A 19910-nucleotide genomic window follows, 5' to 3' on the forward strand; every position below is an offset into this window, starting at 1 on the left:
TCGAGAAGACATTGAGTGTGGAATTAGAATCTGTCAGGGAATGGCTGACAGAAAATAAATTGTCACTTCATCTTGGATCAGTCAGACAGTCAGAGTCTATTCTGTCTGCCTCTAAGAGACGTTTTCTGAAGGCAAATAGGATTAGTGTTGTTTGTAACAGGGATGACATTGGATCATGTCGAGCATTTGTCACTGTTTTCTTATCGCCAAACAGTCAACGAATCCATATAAATTGATGAATTGAATACTTTATTTGTGGTACAGTCAGACATTAGCTAAAAGGTAACAAAAAAAAGTCCTGGGGACTTGTTTCCAAACTTTCCATTGTGGTCCTACAGTATGTATTAATTTAATCTACATAGCATAAAAATATGCTATGTACAGTAATAAGTACTCAGTTTTTGACCTTTCATATCCAGATTCAGATTTCGGTTCCTGAATGCAGCCTTTTCATTTTATGCATTTATTATTCCACATTTAAATCATTTTCTTTTTGGCTGGTGTCTTTTTTCCCTGTGAACAGGAAGTTCTGCTACATCACATCTTTGCCCAATTCATTTATTGACCTCCCGTACTCCACTCATCAACTACTGTATGAATTCTCATTTCAAGCCTTCCACAAACAAAGACCCGGATTTTGAAGAAAATCATTTGCATAAACACTACTTGGGATGAACTCAGTTCAAATTTCTGTCGCTGAATACAGCTTTTTCATTATTTTGTATAGCTACTCTGATGGATGCAATAATTGCTTTTCCCTTCCCCACATTTGTGCTTTGTGACATTTGAACTTCAAATAACCTTCTTTTTGGCTCGTGTCTTTTGTTCATGAGGGGGTGACGGCAAGTTATGCTACATCCCTACTGTGCCCAATTAATTTATTTACCTCCCGCACTCTGCTTATCAACTACCAATGTCAATTTCTCATTGAGAAACTGTCAGCTAAGTACACTGCTGCTTCACTGTCTCCACGGGGGCTGTGCTGCAACTATTATCCTCCCTGCTGTTCAACTCTGACAGAGATGCAGGGAGCAAAACACAGATGTTGAAAGGGTTACAGAGCGGGCAAGAGGATAGGTTCATTGTTTTCTAGAAAGGTCATCTCTTTTTTAATGAATTGCATTTTTATAGTGCTTTTCCAAGTGCTCAAAGCGCTTTACAATGGTTCATTAATTGGGAGGTGAAGCGTCGAACAGTCGACGCCAGCGTCCTCACTTCCCACATTCACACACCAATGGTGGCAAGCTCACACCAACCGACTCATTGGAGGAAATGTAGGGTTCAGTGTCTTGCCCAAGGACACTTCGACATGTGGACAGGAGGAGCCGGGATTCGAACTGCCGACCCAGGGATCATTGGACGACCTGCTCTACCTCCTGAGCCACAGCCGCCCCCTACTCAATGAGAAAGATAGAACTAACAAACTAATATAAAGGAAATGCAGAGCTCATCAGCTTGTCTCATAAAACACAACCTTTGAAGATACGCATCACTTTCTAACCACTTAAGCACTAAATAATTCCAAAACTAGCGATGCATTGTGATCTAGGGGTAAACTACTTTTGAAAAACATTTGCCAATGTCTCAAGAAGGCGTGTTCAAACTGGTGATGCCCGAGTTGAAGTGTTTAACATCATCCAATAGACACACTGTCCTGTACCAACACAAGCTGCCAATGGCAGTTACTGTAGACCGAGGTGACATGTAGAGACATCTGGTGCCTTTTTGTGTGACTCACAGGTTGTTAAGTGTCCTCCCATTTCTCTTCTCATCTCTGTCACTTCTCTTCTCTGTCACTGTAGCGATAGTAGTGAGTGGCAGCTCACCCCCTCTTTCTCTTACACAAAGCTTTTACTTCAGAATTGTCCAACAATGGTCAGATGAGGCGGTGGGGCAACTGAGCTTTGTCTTGGAGGGGTATGATTGGGAACACTGTGACAGGGCACACGGTGACGACTTAGACAGCCAGATTATTACAGATTACATCAGGTTCTGTGAGAGTGTGTGTCCCCCCTCAAACATGTCTAAAACCCTGGATGAACCAGGAAATCCTTGTCCTCCTTAAAGGGTTAGTTACATTTTTTGGACTTAAAGCTGTAGGAAATACTTGGCATTAATATAGTGGTTGCAAAGGTATTAATTGATTGCCTGAGTCCCCTGGTGGGAGTTCTGGTCTGGTTTTGGTGAATATTAAGTAGTTCCGGTAATTTTGTATTGTTGACCTATTTCTACCATATAGAGCAACTTTCGTTCAGCTTTGACCCTTCTGTCACATGGAACTTTGTTTGTGTCCAGTATCACTACGCTGTGTGACAGAGGGGTCAAAGTTGAATGAAAGTTGCTCTATATGGTAGAAATAGATCAACAATAATTATTCCCACTCACATCCTGCTCTCGTTGCTTTTTTTGTGTTATTTTTATTAATAAATTAGTCATTAGGAAATGCAATGGATTTTGTGTTATTTTTAAATGACTGTGTTTCATGCAGTTTTAATTCAAAACATATGGCACCAGGAACAGATCATCTGTGGTAATATAATAATTTAATTCCCGCTCCTGCCCGCTCCCATTGACTTTTCATTCCTGCTCCGTACCAATCCCGGGATTAATACAAAATGTAATCCCATCCTGCGAGAATCCCACGGGACCCGCGGGAATCCCGAAAAAATGTCAACCTCTAGTCGCATGAGAATAGTTAGCCTGGTAAACCACCCTGGTCGCGTTAATTCACATTTCCATGTTGGAAATTCCAATGTCAAATTCAATGTCGCTGGCTTCCATTGACAATGAATGGTAGACTGTATCTTTGCGTCTGCCCGCGTGAACGCAGCATTATGCAACTGTGATGTTTTGCGTTGGGCATGGAGTAGTAGAGGGCTGGTAGCATGGGTCCAGCATGGAGTAGTAGAGGGCTGGTAGCATGGGTCCAGCATGGAGTAGTAGAGGGCTGGTAGCATGGGTCCAGCATGGAGTAGTAGAGGGCTGGTAGCATGGGTCCAGCATGGAGTAGTAGAGGGCTGGTAGCATGGGTCCAGCATGGAGTAGTAGAGGGCTGGTAGCATGGGTCCAGCATGGAGTAGTAGAGGGCTGGTAGCATGGGTCCAGCATGGAGTAGTAGAGGGCTGGTAGCATGGGTCCAGCATGGAGTAGTAGAGGGCTGGTAGCATGGGTCCAGCATGGAGTAGTAGAGGGCTGGTAGCATGGGTCCAGCATGGAGTAGTAGAGGGCTGGTAGCATGGGTCCAGCATGGAGTAGTAGAGGGCTGGTAGCATGGGTCCAGCATGGAGTAGTAGAGGGCTGGTAGCATGGGTCCAGCATGGAGTAGTAGAGGGCTGGTAGCATGGGTCCAGCATGGAGTAGTAGAGGGCTGGTAGCATGGGTCCAGCATGGAGTAGTAGAGGGCTGGTAGCATGGGTCCAGCATGGAGTAGTAGAGGGCTGGTAGCATGGGTCCAGCATGGAGTAGTAGAGGGCTGGTAGCATGGGTCCAGCATGGAGTAGTAGAGGGCTGGTAGCATGGGTCCAGCATGGAGTAGTAGAGGGCTGGTAGCATGGGTCCAGCATGGAGTAGTAGAGGGCTGGTAGCATGGGTCCAGCATGGAGTAGTAGAGGGCTGGTAGCATGGGTCCAGCATGGAGTAGTAGAGGGCTGGTAGCATGGGTCCAGCATGGAGTAGTAGAGGGCTGGTAGCATGGGGCATGGAGTAGTAGAGGGCTGGTAGCATGGGGCATGGAGTAGTAGAGGGCTGGTAGCATGGGTCCAGCATGGAGTAGTAGAGGGCTGGTAGCATGGGTCCAGCAGATGTGCAGGTTCACACAGTCACACATACCACGGACAAGTCAATAAAGCTGAATTTCTTTAGCAGTCAAATAAACCTGAACATTGACCAATGACCATATGAAGCTAGGTCTCACGGCACTAATAGAACTACCCAGAACACTTCCAAAACTTAACTAACATTTTACCTTGCAGTGTGGATATCTTGTAGTCATAAAAAGGATATTTCCTATGACGTCTTATAATTCCTAGCGCCTGAAAATCTGTTATTCAAAAATAGCAGATCTACAATGTGTTGAGAGATTGTAATGTAGATGTAAAGTAGATCGTCCTTTTCTTTTTTTTAAGATTAGTTTTTTGGCTTTTCTGCCATCCTTGAAGTGAAGATTGACAGGAAAGGGGGGAGAGAGACGGGGGGAGACATGCAGCAAAGGCCGTCATGAACGGGACTCGAACATGCAACGCGTTGTCAGGCCGGAGCCTATATGTGGCATCTTATGGATCTTAATGGGGTCTTGTTAGACCCCTGTTTTAAATTATTATTATATTTGAGTAATACTTCCTCAATTTTGATAGGAAGTGGCAGAGTGAAACTCTGGAAATGTAATAGAGTAAAAGTACTCAAGTCAGGACTGTAAAACCTTATTAAACCAAGTGAATATTAACTTTATCTTTAATGTTATGTTAAACTGTAATTCTATATTAATACCTTTAAAGTCATATTATAATGGGTGTTCCATCATAAAACCCAGTCAGGGGGCATTTAGAATGCAATTTACCAAAATGGTTATTAAACCCTTTTGAAACTATATTAATAAACCTTTAGATTGTTAATGTTATAAGTTTAAGTAATTTAGATTGTTAAGTTTAAGATTTAGCCTTAACATGAATACTTTAGATATTGTCAATGTGAGGTAAATGGTAATAATTTAGAAGGATAATCATTAAAAGTAGTGTAATATGCACAGGGGTACCATTATGTCAATATGCACACGGGTACCATTATGTAGGGATTATTAGGCAAGATTATGATGTCAATTAGCCAGAAATCAAATGCAACCCCGACTCGCCAGCGAATCGAATACACATTTAATTCCTATCCACTTGCATCTCATTAACGTCCAATTGAAGACGTGAGTCACTTAGCCTGTCAATATACACATAGTTTCCACTCGGAATGAAGCGCTTTGAAACTATGTACATACTGTGTATCTTATCATAAAAACGTCTATCTGAAGACGTGAGTTACGAATACCTGGTATGAATAAATACTGTGTTACAGTTCCCCCAATATAAAACAAATCAAATACACACAGACGGAATCAAAGAATAGTCCGGAGATTTGTTTAGATTTGTACCAGCAAAATGAGATATTTATTATATCGAAATACTGTTACAACATACTTGTCATATACTCAAATAAAAACATAGCAAGAGCGGCCGCGTCAGGGTTAATCCAATTCGGACATTAGCCGTAAAGACTTAACCCTGCGCATTGAAAATATACTATTTGGTAGACTGTGGTATAGTTGCTTCTGACTAGTCTGCACATGAGTTGTGCAAAATAGCCAAGAGCAAACGTTATAAAGTCCAGTCTTACTCAAATAACAACTTCAACTATAGGTCCGTTCAGTTTACAAGCACAATGCAAAGATAGTTTTAGGAAGAAGAAAGAGGAATAGAGGGAAGAGGTTCTCGCGAGGAGGGGCTCTATGGTTGGCGTCACTTTTAAGATTTAAATGACAAAACTACGTCAAAAGGGTAGCTAATCCTATCATTAGTTCTGAACACTATTTTGTATTAAAAGAATGTCGTTCTGGGAGCCTGAATGTTATCAAACACATCCTTGACCAACCTTTGTGATGATGGAACCTCAGCGGCGCTCGGAAACTGGATACCAGGGTTAAGTTGACAAAATTAGTTTCCAGCCTGCACGCGAGTGTAACTTTCCTCGTACTTGTTTAGTTAAAGTATAAAGTATAAAAAGTCGATCAAATCGTTTCATATGGAAACCCACAAGTGGTAAACGGGACTCGCTCTAAGTCCTGATGTGGTTTCCGTGGCGGTGCAGTTCTAAGAGCTCACCGGCTGAGGCAGCCGGCGTCTCGGGGAGAAGAAGCACCAAACTGAGCAACGTGTCTTGGGTAACACACGTTATATTGAAAAGGGGGTCTCAAACTAAATTAGGCGTTTTCCTTTGTCTAACTCCAAAACCAGTTTTAACCAGTGGGAGTTGGAGTCAACAGAATTGTTTATCCATGCAGCTTTTACGGCCCACAGGCCCACCTATCACTCTCTCCTTATCGCTGAGCCATCACTAAGGAATCCTCTCTTTCAGATGTTAGTACACAGATGTGTGCGCACACGCGCACACACACACACACACACACACACACACACACACACACACACACACACACACACACACACACACACACACTCTCCCTTCAGCCTCGCTCACTCATTTTACATGTTCCATAGTTTCCATATGTCAACAGGTAGAAAATGATTATATTGAGAACAAAAGCAGGGAGCATGTATTGCTGATTGGAGTATCAGTGGTGCGTGCGTGTTGTTGTAATGTAACGAGGTAGGACACCCCATCCATCCTGTGAGAGTTCATCTCTCGGTCAGCCCAGGTCTGACCTGGGTCGTGTCCTGATAGTCACCTCTCTCTTTCTCTTATTCGGTCTGTGGTCTCTCAAAAACCCCCCTTTGCTGTCAGGTTAATCCAGGGGTGGTTGATTGTTAATTCAGTTTGTAGACAAACGGGCGCATCTGGCACTTTTAGCAAGCCAGTGTAAGGGAGAAATGTTACTCCATTTCACCTCACCATTGGGGCGTCTCTCTGATCTTACTTGCTCAGAGCGACACCGGTACTTGGGGGAGGGAATCTGGTCCCCTTCCATTGTTCGGTTCAACTTGCATAATTGTCAATTACAAACCCTCCCAATGTCAGGCTACATATCCCCTCTCTAGGATAAATGAAGACAACGTTCGTGGACCTTCGTTTGGCCTAGTTACATATCCTGACCTCCATTCGGGGCAAGATGTCAAGTTGAGGCCAATGGGGTGTCTGTCTTGCCCATAGGGCCCCTTTTTCGACAGTGGGGTCGCGTTCCCCTGTAGTGGTGTCAATGTTCGTAGCACTCCCCTGGATGCCCAGGATAGCACCTGTGACACAGGGGAAAGGTAGGAAAGGCAGTGTCTGTACGGTCGTTTCAGGTAGGTGTAGAGTTCTGCTGGGTGCAGAGTAGATTCTATGAGAGAGTGCACAGGCGACAGTGTCTGAATGTCATTCAGGCTTCCCCGAGCACGACATACGCTCCCAGGGGAAACAACACAATGTCAATTCATTCAAAACACTGTCATTCAGGTGGATGCCAGGTTCCGCTAGTCACGGAGCAGCATCCATGAGAGAGAGAAACAGGAGACAGTGTCTGAAGGTCATTCAGGCTTCCCCGAGCACGACATACGCTCCCAGGGGAAACAAAACAATGTCAATTCATTCAAAACACTGTCATTCAGCTGGGTGTAATGCCCTCCAGGCATGGCGTAGCATTCATGTGGGGAAGAAAGAGCGGACAGGAGACAGTGTCTGTAGTGTCATCCAGGCGGATGCAAGGTTCCGCTAGGCGCGGGGTAACATCCATGTGAGGGAGAGAGAGGCAGGAGGCAGTGTCTGTAATGTCATTCAGGTGGGTGTAAGGCTTCCCCGAGCACGACCATACGCTCCCAGGGGAAACACAACAATGTCAAAACATGTCATTGCTGGCAGGTCAAAGTGTTATTGACCACATCATGCACCCAAAACGACATGGTTTCTCCTAAGTCATTTTACACTGAGCTCTCTACTCCTATTGATAAAGTTGTACTGGTCTAACCAGGGTGATAGAGAAGAGAAAAGTGGAACAAGGGCCAGAGTAGAAGAGAGGAAATAATACTTTCGTTTGTTAAAATAAAATTCAAACGATAACAGACTATAAGGAGCAAATGGCTCAACGTCTAGTGGGAATAATTATTTTGTCTGGTACAAACAAACAAACGAAAAAACTAAGGAGCAATGGCTCACACTCTAATGGTAGAAAACAAAACAGTAACTACATTTTGTGACCACAGGTGGTTTAGCAGGCTAGTGCACCTACAGGTTTGAATTCATTCCGCTAGCGAGGTTGATGTTTGATCATGTCTCACACCGAGTCAGGAAACGGAACAAAAGGTCAACCCTCTATCTTAGGACGCATTATTCTGCACAGGCACTTTGAGGTCGTTTTTATAATAATAAAACAAGAAAATGTAAACAAAAATTACTAATGGTGTGTGTGTTACACATACCAAGTGATCATCCCGTTTCGGTAGGGGAGGAGGTTTCTTACTGTTTCACGGGAAACAGGGTCCTATGTTGCTTAAACTATTTAGGCGAGAAACTCAATAGGCTAGGCACAACACAGCTAAGAGTTCTACAATGTAGAGCAGCCAGCAAGGTGCCGGTGAGTTCTCTCGCCTTGGTTTTGGTCTCAGAGTCTGTCAGTTCGGTGATTGTCTGGGGCGTGTGTAATTTGATTTGGTTTCGGTGTACCCATTTTGTCACTGGCTTGCCTTGGCCTTTCCATTTGGGGAGGGACCTATTGTTCATCCCCTCTTGGTGAGCAAAAGTGGAACACCGAACCAAACCCCTTACTTGGAGCTGGTCCTGCGAGGGCCTTTTGCCATAGTGGGCTTTCTTGACCTCCATGCTCTTTGCCAAGTTCTTCTGAGAAGATCTGGCAAATGGTCCAATCCAATCTATCTGCAGATCTGCCCATGGGAACATAATTCCCCTCTCTTGTAAGGGTGTTCTCGGGGTTGGACTTGAAGGTTGGAACTGACAGCACGTCAAACAACCTTTCACATAATGAACCACGTCTTGGTACATTTTGGGCCAATAGGCCATCTGGCACAACTCATCGCAGGTTGCCTCGACACCTCGGTGTACAGCAGTTGGGGAGTTGTGGCCGAAGCTTAATAGTACCCCCCTGTGGTGCTGGGGTATAACTAGACGCGGAGAAGTATATGAATCAACAGCATACACCAACAGACCATTGCTCAGTGACATGTAGTCGCTTGACAATAGTAGTTGTGTTAAATACTCTGTTGAGTCCCTGTCTGTGTCAGGGATAGGTGTTGGTGTGTCCCCAGCAAGGAGCGCCATCATGTGGGCTAGGGCTGGGTCAGCCGCCTGTAATGACACTAGATCAAAGTCTCTTTTCACAGGGGCCGTCGTCCCATCAGGGGACCGTTGGTCCCGCTGCAGTAACGCAGGGATTTTGCCAATGACCGGAATGGTCAGGCTGGAATCATAGAAGTCAGTGCTTATCAACAAACCCAAGTCTGTTCCTTCGCACAAAGTGACGTCGGTATCCAGCCTGTCTGTAGACCTTCCTTCCACATCCAAAATGGGTGTGCCTTGGAAAGTCAGACTTTGCCGTAACTGGGCATCTCTCCCCCCTAAAGGAGGAGTCCCCGGTGGGGAATTAGTACCCTGTAAGCAAGTTATTTCCAGCTGTGCCTCCACGAGGTCACTGTTGGTCTGTTGAAACTGGGTAAACTGCGCCTTGAGGTCGGCGATCTCTTGTTTAGCCCTATTCAACTTACTATCTGTGGTGGCTAGCTTGGTGACAATATCAGTCAAGCGAGCCTGTGTCTCTCGTAACTCAAGTTCATCAGTCAAGTCTTTTATCTGCTGCCGAGACCTGGCAATTGCCTCCACGTTAGCTTTGACTGCTAAGCAATCAAGCTCATGTAACCGGACTAAGTTTGCCAATACATGCCCAGTTAATTTCTCGCGTTCTGCCTCAGTGTAAAGTCTTGATTCAGCATGAGCACTAGCTAAAGTTTGGAGATTTGAAAGGACTGTGTCTGCATCTATTTGACCGACGTTAGGAATGTCAGAGTCTGTCAGACTAAGCATCTTTCTTATAGCTACGCAACAATCCATGTTCCCTGTTCGTGTAGCTGGCTCACAGCACAGTATGCTTCTAAGCCGCAACAATTCTGTCAACAGACAGCGGTAGGAAACAATGCAACAACCACGCTCCCTCGCTGCCTCTCAGGTAAAAACAGCACTGTGGTCCTCAATTTGGTTTGAGGACAATTGTGCACAAGTGAAAAGGCTATATCGTTTGTGTTATTATTCCTGCCCCTAACCCCCCTTTTTATTAACACCCTTAGTTCCTTTTGCAAGGAAGGAAGGGAGTGAATAAAAATTAAAAAGGGAATAAACACAACAAAAAAAAAATTGAATTAAAAATTTCAAACTGTAAATGTCCAAAATTAAAATAATTAATTAAACCCAATCAGTCAATTGCCTGATCAACCAAACCTCAAAGGTTTAATCAACCACACATCCAACCAAACGGAAATAACCAATTAAACCAGCAAGCTAATTGCCTGGTCGATCAAAACCTCAAAAGGTTGTTAGATCCACCACTCATTTAGCCAGAAGGTTATTTCGAGCCTTAAATTTTAAATGCCACCAAGGAATGACTGAATCTCTTGAAATTCACACTCCTAATGACAAAATGGTATTAATTAAGTAAACTCAACAATTCAATTGCCTGGTCAATTAAAACATCAACCACACACTTAAACAGAGTTTATTTTAAAAATCCCAGCGTCCAACGAGAGATCGGAATGAATCATTAAAATAATTAAATCAATCCCCATCTCAAAATTGGAACCGTAATCTTCAAAACAAACCCATTTGAGCATAACGGGCCAATGAATCGACTGAAATCCTGAAAGATTTTAAAACGATCAGTCAACCAAAGTCCACCTTAAAAATTTAAAGTCAAATGATAATGCCTGAAATAAGCTAGGGCAGGGGTGTGATTAAAACGAATAACAAAAGACCTGTATCCCTTAAACAAAACAAGCTTGATTTTGCACAGAACAAAGGCTATGCAAATTCAAAGAATGCTCCAATTTTGTCCAAGGCCCAGGCCGTAAATAGCAGCAACGTTTCACTTTATGTACCACAAAATCAATTATCCACAACCGAATCTGCCTGAAATGAGCGTGAAAGAGGGTTTACGTGAGCACGCTATATGTTTACAAACACAAGCAAACAACGCAAAATGTCCCCACAGCAGTGAGGCAATTAATGAGCTACCAGTATATGCGAACTTAATGAGTGTACTCTGACACGCAAAATAAGTCCCCACCAAGTGCAAAGATTAAGAGGTGTTAATCTTCGTCAAGTAGCAAAACACGACCATGCATGTAACCGAGAGGAACGCAACGATCAATAAAACGCGTGTGATACAACCGGCGGCCACAAGATGGGGCGATTGCCTACTTTGTATCACACGTTGTCAACAATGGGCAGGCTGGTCGGACGCAGAGCGTCACGCACCCAGCGGTCGGACCTCACGGGGCGGGGCGCCGACGGGGAACACACAAGATGGCGATTATGCAATCCGAGCGTGAGCAGCTTCCCTTAAACACAGTGGGAGCGCGTCACGTCCCAATTTACAAAATGGCGCTCTCGCAAATGGCCAGAGCAGACGTGTATTTCGCAGGCAGTGAACAACACTGTATTTGCGATCACGTCAATTAGCCACTGTATAGATCCTTGTTTACGCTCCTGATCTAAACTCTTAACCTCAAAAAAGCAGCACACTTATGGCGACATTTAAGTCTAAATTCATACTAAACCAATGGCCTTTCTGTAATGCCGTGAGCCGTTTTATAGTATAGAGAGAATTCTCAGGTTCCCCTGGACAATAGCGCGAATTACACGCTATACGAACTTAATCGCTTAGTCCAGTGGCAAACATTCGTTGCTGAGATGACCCACAAATAGCTTACATTCGGGGACAGTGCAACTGGGCGTTAGGAAACAGAATCACTTAAACGATAGCCCACTTTTATTAATTACGCTCCAATAAATAGTAATCCCGTGTCTGCAGAAACGTGGGACCTAATGTTGGAGGGAATTTGAACGTAATGTTCTAGGTTCCAGCCACGGTCACAGCGTGAGACGCGGATCAAACCATTTACTCTAAAAACAACTCTAAAAAAAACAACAACCTCGATTCCAATTACATGTACATTAATTTCTCTCACATCGAAGGGTCTTATATAACACAGTAAACCAGTTCCGGTAACGGGACACCATTATGTAATATGCACAGGGGTACCATTATGTCAATATGCACACGGGTACCATTATGTAGGGATTATTAGGCAAGATTATGATGTCAATTAGCCAGAAATCAAATGCAACCCCGACTCGCCAGCGAATCGAATACACATTTAATTCCTATCCACTTGCATCTCATTAACGTCCAATTGAAGACGTGAGTCACTTAGCCTGTCAATATACACATAGTTTCCACTCGGAATGAAGCGCTTTGAAACTATGTACATACTGTGTATCTTATCATAAAAACGTCTATCTGAAGACGTGAGTTACGAATACCTGGTATGAATAAATACTGTGTTACAGTTCCCCCAATATAAAACAAATCAAATACACACAGACGGAATCAAAGAATAGTCCGGAGATTTGTTTAGATTTGTACCAGCAAAATGAGATATTTATTATATCGAAATACTGTTACAACATACTTGTCATATACTCAAATAAAAACATAGCAAGAGCGGCCGCGTCAGGGTTAATCCAATTCGGACATTAGCCGTAAAGACTTAACCCTGCGCATTGAAAATATACTATTTGGTAGACTGTGGTATAGTTGCTTCTGACTAGTCTGCACATGAGTTGTGCAAAATAGCCAAGAGCAAACGTTATAAAGTCCAGTCTTACTCAAATAACAACTTCAACTATAGGTCCGTTCAGTTTACAAGCACAATGCAAAGATAGTTTTAGGAAGAAGAAAGAGGAATAGAGGGAAGAGGTTCTCGCGAGGAGGGGCTCTATGGTTGGCGTCACTTTTAAGATTTAAATGACAAAACTACGTCAAAAGGGTAGCTAATCCTATCATTAGTTCTGAACACTATTTTGTATTAAAAGAATGTCGTTCTGGGAGCCTGAATGTTATCAAACACATCCTTGACCAACCTTTGTGATGATGGAACCTCAGCGGCGCTCGGAAACTGGATACCAGGGTTAAGTTGACAAAATTAGTTTCCAGCCTGCACGCGAGTGTAACTTTCCTCGTACTTGTTTAGTTAAAGTATAAAGTATAAAAAGTCGATCAAATCGTTTCATATGGAAACCCACAAGTGGTAAACGGGACTCGCTCTAAGTCCTGATGTGGTTTCCGTGGCGGTGCAGTTCTAAGAGCTCACCGGCTGAGGCAGCCGGCGTCTCGGGGAGAAGAAGCACCAAACTGAGCAACGTGTCTTGGGTAACACACGTTATATTGAAAAGGGGGTCTCAAACTAAATTAGGCGTTTTCCTTTGTCTAACTCCAAAACCAGTTTTAACCAGTGGGAGTTGGAGTCAACAGAATTGTTTATCCATGCAGCTTTTACGGCCCACAGGCCCACCTATCACTCTCTCCTTATCGCTGAGCCATCACTAAGGAATCCTCTCTTTCAGATGTTAGTACACAGATGTGTGCGCACACGCGCACACACACACACACACACACACACACACACACACACACACACACACACACACACACACACACACACACACTCTCCCTTCAGCCTCGCTCACTCATTTTACATGTTCCATAGTTTCCATATGTCAACAGGTAGAAAATGATTATATTGAGAACAAAAGCAGGGAGCATGTATTGCTGATTGGAGTATCAGTGGTGCGTGCGTGTTGTTGTAATGTAACGAGGTAGGACACCCCATCCATCCTGTGAGAGTTCATCTCTCGGTCAGCCCAGGTCTGACCTGGGTCGTGTCCTGATAGTCACCTCTCTCTTTCTCTTATTCGGTCTGTGGTCTCTCAAAAACCCCCCTTTGCTGTCAGGTTAATCCAGGGGTGGTTGATTGTTAATTCAGTTTGTAGACAAACGGGCGCATCTGGCACTTTTAGCAAGCCAGTGTAAGGGAGAAATGTTACTCCATTTCACCTCACCATTGGGGCGTCTCTCTGATCTTACTTGCTCAGAGCGACACCGGTACTTGGGGGAGGGAATCTGGTCCCCTTCCATTGTTCGGTTCAACTTGCATAATTGTCAATTACAAACCCTCCCAATGTCAGGCTACAGTAGTTTTAGCTGTTTTAAAGATCAAGTAATCAGTATATATTTAGTATAAAACATAAAAGTGATAGGCAGTGGTAAGTTATAAATGATACACACAGAATAGTCAAAATGCATGAAAAAGGTATTACCTGAAATAATCGATGAAGCAGACACAAGAAATGGAGGAATTAAGGTAAAGTAATTTTAGTTCATCTTAATTCAGGTTATTTCTTTGTTCACAAGTCTCAGATCACAGCCTCTACACAATACAGCAATTTGTCAAAATCAATCATGGAGGTCCTACTGTACAATTGTTATGAGTAGGATTATATAGTACAAATTACGTAGGAACAAGTGATGGATAAACACAAGTGTTGTCAATCTGTGATTGGATGGAATAGAATAGAAGGCACAGAGTTCCAGAATCTTCTCGATGTTTCTCGGTTTGTTCCTGACGTCAAAAGAACTCCCAAGATATGGTTATGGGATCTCAAGTCATAAACACAGACGGACAGTCTGGCAAACAAATGTTAATTTGTCCATGGTGTAGCTTTGGCCTTCACAAAAGCCAGTCTGACCAAGAGCAGAGTTGAGGATAGAATTCACAGAGTGAGAGACTAAGCAGGCCATGAGGTCAAGGGGTCATACAACCAAACGGTATATCAGAAATTACCTAACAATAGACTCACCTTTTCTGGCCTTTCTCTCCCCTTTACAGACTCCTACGTGAATACTCCGCATACGCTGCCTCCGAATATCAGCCAGTTTGAGTCACAGACACTGCCTCAGCCTGCTTTTGACCAGCAAGCACTAACGCAAGGTAATGTACACCCCCCCAACACACACGTTATTCCTTTCACATACAGTGTGTGGCCTATCATCCATAAATATACCGTTAGTATACATACATACCGTACATATAGTATCATTCTGGTAATATTTTCTGTGTGAGAAAAAAACAACTAAGAATTGGTGTCTCGTAGAGATTGTGTCTCTATCGGTACATAACTCGGACGGCGCTGAGTGGACTGAAGGTGACTTCGCACCGCTCTGCACGGCGACTTGCTCACTTTAGCTTGCTCGCTGGTGCCTCGTGGCTCAAGTTACCTTCAGGAGTTCTCAACGGGCCTGAAAATTAAGGCCCGACCAGGCCTAATTAGCATAATGTTAGGCCCGAAAACCCGAAAAACCCAGATTTCGTTTTTCATGGAACTCAAGGCTCGGCCTGGCCCGACTAATTAGCATACATTTTCGGCCTGGCCCTGAGTGTGTCGGGTCGGTTTGGGTCAGGTCAGTTAGGGCTCGGGCAGAATTTGAGAACTCTACTTACGACGGTGAAGCTGAGTGCACCTTTTTCACCGTTTTCCAAATGTATGGACATACAAAGCGCTTTACATTGTTCATTGCATTCACCCATTTACACACGCACGGCAGAGGAAACCATGCAAGGCACCAAACCTGCTCATCGGGAGTAGTTCGAGCTTCAGTGTTTTGCTCAAGGAAACTTTGACATTAACCCATGGGGAGCTTCACAATTTCCAACCGCTCTCCCCCCTGAGACACATGCCGCCCTGGGACATAATTAGCATCTCTGTGAAAATTCTGTACCCTTTCCTCCCTCCCATATTTTAGACAAAACAAGGGCTCTTGAAGGCAGCATAACACACCGACAGCGAGCATCGACTTGGCAAATCTGATGTTGTGCCACTCTAGGCACCTTTTCTATCACCTGTCTCGATGATGGGACTGGATAGAGCTGCTGTTCCCAGTTCCCACAGCAGCGCAGTCAGCAACCAAGCTGCTGTCAGATTGTTGTTTTTTCTACTGTTTGATGTCGATGTAAATGCCTTCAGGCAAACCTTTGCTGTGAGAACTAAGAGCCAGCGCTCGCTAATTGACAATTGACGACAAAATAACTTAACTTGTCAATTGGGTCTGACACTTTTCAAACCATATTTCAACTGCCTGAAGATTTATGCTGATTGTACTTTTTAAATACAGCTTTTGCTGAATTGGTTGGTTTAGCTTTGGCACCATGAGCTGTTTTCTTCCTCAGACTCAGGGCAACGATACTGATAATGTTCCCATAGAGCCATAATTAGTGTCAGCAGGCAGCAGATCTCTAATTTAATGGCTGTATGGCGCTGAAAGCCATTTCAAATGAATGGCCTCTCTTGCTCTGTAATGCAGACTAAGGGCATGCTATCAGTAAACATTGGAAGTCGAGTGGGGGGGTGATAGTTTGCAGATAAAGTTTGCGGCTTCAGACTGTGCTGACTTCTGACACAGTGCAGTTCGCCTGTCAATCAGCGGGACAGCTCATGCAGGAGCGGACCTCAGCACATCAAAGGCAGAGTCACAGTTGCTCGTTGATGGCTGAGATCAAACTCCCGACTGGTTCCATTGAAAAACACATACCATTTGGAATCACAGTTTGAATTCTGTCCACACGCACACATGGAGCGAAATATAATCAAAATAAATCAAAATCAAAATAAAGAAAATAAACTTTCAACATTCAACTTCTCCTGATAAGAGTTGACTTGTGTTAATAAAGTCGACTTGTTGACAAGTCGACATTTTGGTTAATGGCCTAATGCAGACGACAAAATAACTTAAATTGCTAATTAGGTCTGACACTTTTCAAACCATATTTCAACTGCATGGAAGAGTAATGCTGACCGTTCTTTTTAAATACAGCTTTTGCTGAATTGGTTGGTTTATGAGCTGTTTTCTTCCTCAGAGGGCAACTTTGTGTCAGGGCTTATCTCACTTCCAAAGCTTCACAAACATTTTACCTTGCAGTGTGGATATCTTGTAGCCATACCGAAGTGTTAATTGCTCTGCCTCGTCTAATCCGTCTATAATTACTAGAATTATAAGTATAACTGCTTTCAAAACTAATGATGCATTTAGTGACGTGACAGTAAATTATCATCAAATCTTAATTTTAGCACCCACTGTCACTCTGGATAAGAGTCCAGAGATGACAAGCACAGTCCTGTCTCACACCATTGAATATTACAGCCTTCTGTATGCAGTTATATCTGCATACAGACTGAATGTATCCAGACTAAAATTGGCTTTGAAAGTTCCCTTGAGAAGTTTCAAAAGGATCATCTTTGATGTACAGTCCAACACCTGCACATGTTTGGATATGTACTAGCCTATTTATTTATTTATTTATTGGTTCAGATCGTGTAGATTGTGTATATGGTGTATTTTGCCCTGCTACTAAATAGTAGGACTGGGGACTTTTTGTATTTATTCATAGGTACTGTAAGATGTATTCTGGATGTTGTATTTGCTGGTCCAAAATGTAACATTGACTATGTGGTATTGAAGTGTAATTTTATTTCTGCCTCTTGCCTCTTGAATAATAATAATAATAATAATAATTAGGGTTATGGATGGAGCTCATTCATTTTTATTGATAACGAGCAGGCTTATCGAGCTGGGTTCTTATCGAGCCCAATATCGGAACATTTTCTATTATTTTGTGGAAAGACGGTAGACCATAAATTCTGAACAGAACCAGTATCTTTTACTAGGGCCTTCAGATACAGTGCTTTTCTAACAGACGGAAGGCAATAGACCTTTTTACCAATACAATACTATTAAAGAAACTGGGTTAATATGTGTGGCGTCACTTTAAAAGCGTAATTCTGTTTACCCGGACAGCGCTGGTTGGCAGGTATCAATACACTTTTAGACCGACATGTTTGTGCCAGCATGGTTGATTACATTTATTTCTTGATCGCCTCTTGTCTTGATTGTTTAAACATGACGTCATGGGCCGCTATGCTCGATAACAGGCTTGATAAGTCCAAAGCTTATTGTAAGATTAGTTTTTTTTGGCTTTTCTGCCTTAATAAGTTTCGTATCGCTCCATCCCTAGTTAGTAATATAATTCTCTTTGATTTTCCGTACAGGCTTCACCATCAATGAAGGCTACTCGCAGCCACAGTTCTCCACAGTCCAGCAGCTCCAAGACTCCAGCACATTGGAGTCTCAGGCCCTGTCCTCCAGCTACCATTCACAGAACCTTTTACACGTACAGAGTGCCGAGGTGGTGAGTTCTTGTTCAGCGACCACTTCTCCCTCTGTAGCAGCCATTGTTTTAGTGCTCTCCACTTTTGAGCTAGACGTGGCCATTGTTTTTAGCCATCTCCACTTTTGAGCTAGATGTGGCCATTGTTCTTATCCATCTCCACTTTTGAGCTAGCAGTGGTAGAAGAAATGGAGATGTGTCATATATGTTGCACAGTGCACACCAAGACATTTGACTGGAACATTTGCACATCACATTTGCTTTGTGTCTTTGTCAAACTAGACGAGTGGCCTCCTTCAAGAGAACAACCAGGGCGAGTCGGAGTTACAGCTCACTGCAGAGACGCAGGACTTCCAGGATGACACTGAAGACACCAAGAGAGCATACAGGTGCGTGTGTGTGTGTGTGCACGGGGCAGCTTATCTAGGATTCATCCCGCTGCTTTTCTCAATTCTGGTCAGAGACGATACAATTTCAGAGAAACAAAAGGGAAAAGATTAAAGCCGCTCCAGCGGCTTAACTCAGTGCAGTGTGGAGTTTGCTAAGTATGAGTCAATGAAATGAGTCAAAGAAAAACTCATTTGCAGACACATTTAGAGTGTTTCTTCATATTGCCTCAGAGGTTCAGCGTTATTCATTGTCGCCTTCAGAGATATTTGTTGTAATTTAACAGTTTGACGGCCGCTAATTGTTTAATCCAGTGTTCCACCGTGCGTAAAACGCTACCCGACATGTGTTTAATGTGTTTAATTCGCCGTTTTAAAATAATTAAAAAGAAACAGCGGATTTATCCGGGACCTGATGACGAGGCCGTTGCGTTATGATGATGAAACCGGAAATCAAGTCATCATCTGGGCTGCTAGGGCTTCTGGGAAATTGAGCTCAATGTAAGTGGACGGGGGGTTTGTTTGGACTACAATGCCTCATGGAGACGCTGCTAAATTCATATATTATTATTCACAGTTAGAAAGAGTTAAAATGATTGATTTAATTTACCGGTAATACAGTCTATTGATTAAATTGAATTGGGACTTTTCTATTTGTATTGCCTAACAAGGGTTAAACCTCTTGAGCCCCATTGTCCCCGCCGGCGGGGGCAGCGGCTGTCCACCTCTGAACAGCGCTCAGCGGGTCAATGGAGACCCAATTGGTCTCCGGTTCCAACTCCGATGTTGCGGATTTACCCCCTTTTACCCCCCTGGGGTTTAAGAGGTTTTAACTTGAGGAACTGCACGTCCTGCAATGCTTTGCAGGGAAAAAAATGGGAATTTAGGAAAAAGACCAGGATTCTATTGATTGATGATGCTGTCCATGACAGCAGCAGATTCTATCCATCCATCTTGCTTTAACGCATTTTGGCCTGACGTCGACATTTAAAAAAATGTCTTCTAAATTCTGACAGTTTTCTGAAATACCTCATGTTTCTGTATCAGTGGTGCTCAATATTTCATGTCGAGGACCCCAAAAATAATATGTATTTGGCCGCCGACCCCCATCTGAAAATATGTTGTTCCAGGAACCCCTCAGAAGCAAATATTTGAGTTAAAAACGTTCGCTCTGAAAGAATATATATTCAAAGATTTGTGCCACATTTTCATGATTTTTCAAAAATAGCAGACCTACAAGCTCGTAGCTTGTAGATTTTTCAATAGCTAAAGCATAACATAATGCTAACACCAAAAGGGGTTCCCACCCAAAATGGGTTAATGGGCAGGCTAGTCTCATGTGGCTCTGGAGGAACTCCCTTCTCATTTGAAACAGTGGATAGAATGATCCAGCAGCTCACACGCTGGGGCCTGTGACTAAACTGTGATTGAGTCGTGATGGGACCATCATTTCGTCTTGTGTTTTTTTGGCCCGGTTGAGAACCAAAATTAAGATAGAAAATCTGTCAGCTAAATTGGAAATGAAATGTATTAATCATTGCCCAAGGTA

General features: G+C 43.4%; 1 protein-coding gene across 2 annotated transcripts in view; it reads left to right on the plus strand.

Annotated features, from left to right (window-relative positions):
• Window positions 1–19910, plus strand: part of znf236 (zinc finger protein 236) — a 135720-nt gene that overhangs the window by 36699 nt on the left and 79111 nt on the right. For both annotated transcript variants that reach the window (XM_079504029.1, XM_079504030.1), the window contains 3 exons: window positions 14643–14744; window positions 17857–17996; window positions 18258–18364. In XM_079504029.1, coding sequence (XP_079360155.1) covers window positions 14643–14744; window positions 17857–17996; window positions 18258–18364 — 349 coding nt within the window. The remainder of the gene's footprint in view (window positions 1–14642; window positions 14745–17856; window positions 17997–18257; window positions 18365–19910) is intronic.

This window comes from Electrona antarctica, assembly GCF_951216825.1.
Source record: "Electrona antarctica genome assembly, chromosome: 6".
Lineage (NCBI taxonomy): Eukaryota > Metazoa > Chordata > Actinopteri > Myctophiformes > Myctophidae > Electrona > Electrona antarctica.